This window comes from Drosophila eugracilis, unplaced genomic scaffold (assembly GCF_018153835.1).
Source record: "Drosophila eugracilis isolate 14026-0451.02 unplaced genomic scaffold, ASM1815383v1 contig_47, whole genome shotgun sequence".
Classification (NCBI taxonomy): domain Eukaryota; kingdom Metazoa; phylum Arthropoda; class Insecta; order Diptera; family Drosophilidae; genus Drosophila; species Drosophila eugracilis.
In genome coordinates this window covers 3329036-3337275 of record NW_024573338.1, presented here as the reverse complement: position 1 = coordinate 3337275, position 8240 = coordinate 3329036, and the positions used below count along the sequence as shown (strand labels likewise).

Here is an 8240-nt window from a genome sequence, read left to right as displayed (position 1 = left end):
GTTCGAGGGCTGCTTCCTGGTGGCGGGGCATAAAGAGCGTAAAAAATGTTAAATGATAAATAAAATTTACAACCGCAACAACAAAAGCCACCATCAGACGAACCCATATGTGGGCAGGCAAAGAAGTTCCGCCTTTTTTCTTCCTTTGCTTCCCAGCCTTCTCTACCCTCAAACGAGCGACATAATAAAATGCAATTTAGACATCAAAAATACACAGTAAATGGAGCAAGAGTAGCAAGTCGCAAGTGGCAAGGATGATGAAGGCGAAGAGGGGGCAGGGGCAAAGGAAGAGGTTCTCGCGCAAGGAGTCACAGACAGCCGCGTGACTGACAAGAGGGCCGAGGAACCACATCCACCACATCCAATCCGCGCCAAACGACAAACAGGCGAGAAAGACATACACAGGACAAAGGACGAAGGCACTGAGAAAAATTAGTAAAGAAAATATTTTGATGATTCAAAATAATAAATATAGGATATACCTCAAATAAATTAGTTTCTCTTGATTAATAGTTGTATTTAAAAAGTTTAAGGAATTGGTACTTTATTAACATAATTCTTGGTTGAAGAAAAATATAATTTTTAAACGATATATAAAAGTAATCTGACTTTACTTTGTTTAAACTAACAAATGGTTATATTTTTTAAGAAAATATTTAAAATATTTAAATTTTTCTTGCAGTGATAGCCTTCTATTCAGTGTGGGAGGCTGTGCGTGCTGGCAAGAAGGATTGCTGGCGAGAAAATTTACTGAAAACGATATGTTACTCTTTCTTTCCACGCATATGAGCCCCTGCCCGCTGGCTACTCCGCTGTGTCCAGTGAATATTTAAAAGCTGTGGCATACTTTTCAAAATAGAAAAAGTAGCATGCAACAAAAAAGGGGAAGGACGAGGAACAGAAGTCTCTTGGCCAATTCAATCGGGGCTGCAAATCAAAGCAGAGAGCTGCACAAGTGACAGAGGACAACGGCCAACACGAGCGGCATGCCAGCGCGTTGCGGGACAACAAAGGTGTGCACTTAATTTAATTAGACCCGGGAACTCTGGAACACCACCTTCTCCTGCCTACCTTCTCTTTATAGATGCTGTGGGATGGAGGTTTGCCCAAGCTCAAGCCCAGAACCAAACCCAAACCCAAGCCCAACTTAACCGCCCACATTTCGGGCCGAACTGGCGATGTAATGGTCTGGAAATGGCATTTGGCAGCCTGAGAACAACGTGGGAGAGTACGCGAGCCTTTTGTGAAGATGAATTTCATTTCATTAAACACAAATTTCATTGTGTGCGCTTAAAGTGAAATTAAATAAATGAGAAGAGGGTCGGCGAGGAGGAGATGAGGTGCCAAGTGGGATAGTGGGAAAGGGTTATGTCCATGACAAATGCACCGTAAAATCGCTGCTAAAAACCTCGGTCCTTGCAATATGTGTATATATTTATATATATATATATATATGCCTTGCCATTTCCCGATCCTGTTTTGGTTTCTGTTTCTGTTTCCGTTCGTAGTATTTGTATTTTAATGCAAATTGTTGTAATGTTAAATGAGTCACAAAATTGTTGTACATCACGAGGATTAAATGAATTTTAAAACTCGACATTAAAAATGGAATACGAAATGTGCAAAACTGCATAATGATGATGTTCGCTTTGGTTTTTTCGTGCAAAGAAAGGAGGGACTCTGGCAGCGGTGGCGTATGCGTAATGTGCTTATAACTATAACGAAATTCGCGTGCTTTCGGAATGCAAAATGAGATGAAAGCAGAAAGAATAAAGATTCATAGAGGGAAAAGGTACTGCAAGGTGCTACATCCTACCACCAACTCTTGACCTTGTGCAGCACTGTCTTGAAGACGGGCACCTTCACGGGAAACGGTTTGGGCACCTTGATGGGCACATATTTCACCACATGATAGGGCACATGCTTCTCCACTGGCACGGGTATGTGTTTCTCCACCGGTACTGGGATCAATCGTTCCACGGGCACTTTCAGTTCCTTTTCCACATGCACCGGAACATTCTTGGTGATGGGTATATGAATGGGAACTGGCTTACGAACTGGTATGATGACCGCATGCGATATGGGTATCTTAACTTCCTTCTCCACTGGGAACATGTTGCTTCTTCACATGCTTCACCGGCACATAGTTGATGATATCCACATGATGGGAGTGATGTGTGTGGCCCTGGCCATGACCGCTTGCCTCCGACAAGTAGTTGGAGCTCTGCTCCTGGCCAGCATCGGGATGCTCTTCGTAGTCATCAGCACCAGATCCGCCTGAGGCAGATGAAGCTGATACCGCACCAGAACCAGAGGCAGATGGGTCATGCTGACCGAAATACGAGGAGGGGGCTCCTGCTGTTGAAGCCTCTGAATTTGTTGCTGTTGCTGCTGCTGCTGCTGCTGGTGATGGAAAAGTTGCTGCTCCTGTTGGTGCTGCTGCTCTTGTTGGTGGAAAAGTTGCGCCTGCTGGTCATCATATCCAGAATTCGATTCATACTGCGGCAGGAAATTTCCCATTGAAATTTTATCGTACGCATACGGATGAGCCGCTTGCTGTTGTTCCGGTTGTTGCTCTTCAGGCACCGCCGATGACCAGGATCCATAGCCATGTTCAGCACCAGATCCTGATGACCCATAGGCCGGCAAATATCCACCATTGTGCCCGCCACTTGGATAATTGTAAATCGACGAGTGCTGTTGATTGCCGTTCTCCAGACCTCCGACAGATTGTCCGTTTCCCGAACCGAAATCATGAGCTCCAGCTGCTGCCACGGCCGCCACGGCGGCTTCATCTTCATTGTGCTCCTCGTAAATCGGTATCTCTTGTTTCGTTGATCCAAGGGCCAAAGCCTCCGTGTGTGTGGGTGCCATTGGTCGAGTTCCGTAGCCATTGGTTATATGCCCCAGACCCGAGAGATTTGTGAGCCCGTTGAGAACCGTGGCTAATCCTTGCCTGGAGCCTGAGGTATGGCTGCTGCTAAAGGCACGCCTATCGCCCGCATCACCTCCTGGAATTTTGGACAAGCCATACCGATGATTGGAATGATGATGATGATGATGCTGCTGCTGCATCGTTTGATCCATTGGCAGCCATCGATTGTCGAACAAAGACCCCATATTGTGATACGAAGCGTGGTTCTTGGCCGCTGTCTCCGCGCTGGTGGCGGTGGTGGTGCTGCTACTGGCGGTGGCTCCACTGACAATTGTCAGGATGGTGGTGGCGGCTGCAATGAGCGGCATCTGCTGAGGAGGATAATACAAAACGATTTATTATGCAAAACACTTTAGGGAAGGTATTTGAAGAGGGTAAAAAAAGGACATGATTTGACTAGGAAATATCCTAAAGAGAAATTTAACAAAGATTTTTAAGCTTACTCCAAGTAATTTTAAAAACAGAACATTTATATCCAAAAATTTAGAACTTTTTCGGGCTTCCTTTTTCTCTTTTACAGCTTCCACAATCTCAATATCCCCAATATTCCAAGGATACCGCGTACAAAAAAAAGCCTTCTCAATAGCATGGCTTTGTATTCCAGAATTTTAGCATAATGCATTTTTAATATCCTTGACTGCACTCCTGCTCCTCCCACCCAATCCTCTTCCTGCAATCAAAACCCATTCCCATTGACTCACCAAATTAACGTTCGCCATTTTGCCTGGGTGGGCTTCGAACTCTGGCTGGGATTTGGGATTAGACCTTGATTGCTGCTGCTGCTGCCCGACTGCTGCGATGGGAATGTGGCCGAAATGTGACTGGGATAGCGTTTTTATATGGCCAGCGACTAGGACAGTTTACAGTTTACCACTGAGAGGAAAACTCTTACACAATTTGCAGCTTCAGCTGTGTTGATAGAAGGCGGTCGGCCCAAAAGTGAGTGTTTGCCATTTGTTGACCTGAACTGAGGCCGCCAGCCGCCTGCCGTCTGCCAGTTTGCCTGTCTCCTTAGCCATTTTCGCCAGGTTGCCATTTGCCTCTCCCGCTTTTTCCTATGCATTTATGAATTAAGTTACGCGATCAATTCAAATCGCACAGAAAGAAAACCCAGAAGAGAAAAAAAAATGGAAATGTAATAACCAAATCATAACTGAGCAAAAACCGGATCTCAGACACTTGGAAAAACAATAAAGTTCAAAGTCATTTTCCATGACAACGACAAGGAATTAGTCGACTCCAGTCCAGCAGTTTGGCACGCGCCTCCATCCCAGTGCAGCTTCATTATGATCTCGCCACGATCACGATCTCTGATGGCCTTCACGAGGTGCAGCCACAGAAACCTGCACTCCTTCAGTCGAGTGGTTGCAGTGGATGCTATGAAGTGGTTGGTTGGCCAAAAAAGTGGTTGGACAGCTTCGGCGAAATGCTGGACAAAAGCTGACGGCTGTGATTTCATGTCTTTGGGCTTTCTTCTGCTGCTGCTGCTTAAGGCCTTAAACATTTCCATTTGCCATTGTGTTCGGACTTGCCTTCACCTTTTAGTTTTTGAACAGAAAAAGGTTAGTTTTAATTGTTTTAACAACTTTTTTTTTTTTGGTTTTTGTTAGCTTTTCTATTTTTTTTTTTTTGTAGACCATTGTTCGACTTGGCTTGGCAAATGGGGCGTGGCGGGGTAAAAGTGAACGCCTTTTAAGTGCACCTGCAGACATGATGCTGCTGATTATATTTTTCTTGCCAAGCGTAACAGCTCGTTAGTATTTTCAAGTGATTTTCATTTATTTTCCTTCAGCTGGCTTTTTGCTGCAGACGCCAGAGAGCAGAGACCAGAGACCTTACTATATTCGTACTGCCATTCGAAGAAAGGCCAGGCCAAAAAGGAAGTGTACTGATTTGAAAGGAAACAAACATTTCCCAGCTGCCCAGCAAAAGATTTGGGCTCTTATCGTTTGCCCTGGCACTCACTTTTCTGTGCAGTTTTTTTTCAGTTTTCTTTTTTTTTCTCTTTTTTTTGTGTTAAGCGAAATTCACGCTTACTTCATTTCAATTACAATTACATGATTTCATTTCTCTCGCTGGCTGCTCGCAAATGCAAAAATGATGTAACTTAGTAGAGGCCAACGCGATTACCAGGTAGTTACATCCAACTCCTCCTTCTCCTCCTCCTCCTCCCAATGGCAATGTCCAACAATTTTAATCCAAACCATTCTATGGGACAGAGACCAGACCAATCAATAGCTTTGAGCTGGCATATACAAATAATAAACAACATGGAATCGCTTTTTAAATACTATATTTTCGCTTTCCCATTTATGTTTTACCTATTTTTTGGGGGCCGTGAGCTCAAACAAATGACACAGACGTGGGGCACAGATGCAGTTGCCAATGCAGATCCATATTCAGATACAGAAACAGATACAGCTACAGATACAGAAACAGATACAGATGCATATGTAGTATGGGATGCAAATGCAGGCGCTGAGCGGGTTATAAAATAAATAAAACTGTTTCACATTTTTGTGCTGTGCTGGGCGCTTTGCTTTCGAGTCGTTTTCAAAAAACTCTTTCAAATGTTGTGTAATATTTTCGCAACCCGTATATATTTTCCTTTTTTTTTTTGAGCTTCATTCCCACCAAAAAAAATATCAAAAAAAAAAAAGAGAGGAAACTACAAAATATGCATTTGAAATGCCAGTTTTTGGGGGGGGGGATAGAGAAAGCAGAGAGGGCCTGCCAGAGCGGATACGCCTGTCTGTGGAATATCCTTGTGCAACGTGCTCATATTTGCATTGTATTTATGCACAGTTTTATTGTTGTTTATTGAAACTGTGGGGATGCAACAAAGGCTATTGGAATGTTCGGTGCCTAAATACAAGTGCCAACAAAACTAAGCACACACTTACATTTTTGTCAACTGGGCCATTTTCAACACCACAAAACCTGGTTATGTCAACCGGAAAATAATAGCTGGAATTTTAGGTTACCAAAATTGCTTGTTATCTTCCATGAAAACGAAAGAATTTTACACTTTTTATACATTTTCCTTTTTTTTTTTTTTGATTTAAAATTGTGAAATTATTATCCTGGATTTTACTGATAAAATACAGATTTTAGAAATGGAAATTCAAATTTTTAAGTGAAATTTCTACACAAATTGATTGATTTTAGTTATGAAGTTTTTTTTTTATTAAATTTCAGAGATTTGTTAGTTTTTATGCTGAGACTTAATTTATTTTTCAAAACAGATATTGTGCAGAAAATTACTCGTTATTAAATGAAATTTCCAGTTTGACTAAACAAAATATATTAATATTTAATCTTAAATATCGCTCAAGCAAACTCATTTCTCTCTTTATTTTCATTAAAGTTTGCCAATTTTATTTTTATTTTTCAAATAACCAACCATAAAATGGCCAAGACTTTTTTCTTCATCTTGGTCAGAACCGAAACTGTTTTTCTTTGACCAATTTTGGTTATTTTTGCTTTAGTCCCCCCGTAAAAATTGACGTTTGCGTGCTGAAGATGCTTGGCATTGGATGTTCAGGAGTACACCCCGGCGTATACTTAATTGCGAGCGTGTTTATTATCTGGCTGTGCTGAACGTCATGGTCGTAAATTAAAATGACACGCTTTGCATATTCTGCCAACGCCCCCCAAAAACCACTCCCCATTCTCCCCCTTACCCTCCTTCAACACATGCAAAACAGCACAAACACCGACACACACCAACACACCAACACACACATACGGCAGCAATAAAAATTTTAATTATTCAATTAAATTACACTCGAAGGCGTTGCTCCGGAGTTCAGAGTTTGGCGAAATGCGAAATGACTGACGGCTCATAAAATTGACACCGCCACACTTGCACGAACAGTAGGCGTTGGTGGGCGGGGCTCAAGGACAATGCATTCGCACGGCGAAATCATATAAAAATCATGTTTATTTAATTTGCATTACAAAAGAACCGTTGTCCCAGCTGCCACCGCCACCGTTGCTCGTTAAATTCACTCCGCCGACTTGCCACTGGCCACGCCTACGTTTTAAAAAACAATAAACCCGGAAAAGTCAGGGGATGCAAGGTGTTTCTTTTGGGGGATGTGGCCTGTAAAATGATTAGCAAATATGCCACCGGAATAGGCGCACTCTTGGTAAGCAGTGGTCTGGGCAATAAACTTGGAGGACGGTGGATGTTAGGACATTAAAGCCTGGCAAGGTGGGGCTTAGAAGAAGGTACTCCCGAATTGGGTGGGAGGTCAAAGGGCAGCGGTGGGAGCCGTTGGGCACGCAATCCCCTCAGCGGCCGGGGCATTGAGGCAAGGCACGCATATTTAATTAGCTTCATGCACTGCCGTTTGGTGGGGAAGTTTGGGTCCCAACTCTTGCCATTGCCCATTCGAGTGGGCGGACCTCGGGAAGTTAGTGACCGCACACCGAGCTGCGGCACAGTGAAGATCCACTCGGGGGAATTCCCTGGGCCAGATTTGATTAGGTATTGAAATGATAATGGATTACAACCCGGCATGATTGCGTGGCTCAACAAAGTATATCTATATATAGTGAGTGTCTTACGAAAGTGATTTGCTTTAAGTACTCCTTGTGGTTTCCTTTTGAGATTTCTTAACCTAAATTTATGACTTTGAAATGGCTTCTTTGCAATAAGTTTAAAATCTTATCAAATATATATTCTTTTTGTCTCATAAATTTAAGTTTTACTTTAGAAAAATTCAAGTTATTATTACTAAAGAATTTAGTAAGAAAACTTTAATTTGTAATTAGTTTTATTTTGCCCTTAAAAGTCTTTAAATTGCTTTTAAAGAGATAAAAATGTTGAAGTTTTCTTATACAAACGTTCTATAATATAAATTTATAAGTAAATAATTGCATTAACAAAAATTTGTGATTATAGATTAAAAGCAAGTAAGCAGGCAAGTTAGTAATTAAGTCCCTTAAAAACCAATCAAAATCTTCACCAAGAAATAGTAATAACATTTTCCCCCACCACAAAATGATTTTAAATTCCAATTAATTGAATTTTAAATGTTTCCTGGAAACAAGTTATGCAATTATTATGTAGATTGTTAACCTAATGACAATCTTCACCGTACCACTTGATTTTGTACTTCGAAATGAGGGAATATGAGCTGAAAAGTCGACTACTAGGCGCATTTTATATGCGTGTCCATGTCGTTCCTCTGATGATTTTTGCCCCTGTTCAGTGGGTTTCTGGTTGCTGTTATAGTTGCTGTTGTTGTTGCTCTTGTTCTCGCATGTATTTCTAGTTGTAAATGTATTGTAGCTGTGG

General features: G+C 41.9%; 1 protein-coding gene across 1 annotated transcript; it reads right to left on the bottom strand.

The window, feature by feature from the left end:
* Positions 1–1812: 1812 nt before the first annotated feature.
* On the bottom strand, positions 1813–3654 carry LOC121529666 (box A-binding factor). Its single transcript, XM_041819213.1, is given in 4 exon segments — positions 1813–2109; positions 2111–2349; positions 2352–3243; positions 3637–3654. Coding segments are annotated over 4 exon segments (1446 nt in total).
* Between the last annotated feature and the right edge of the window lie 4586 nt (positions 3655–8240).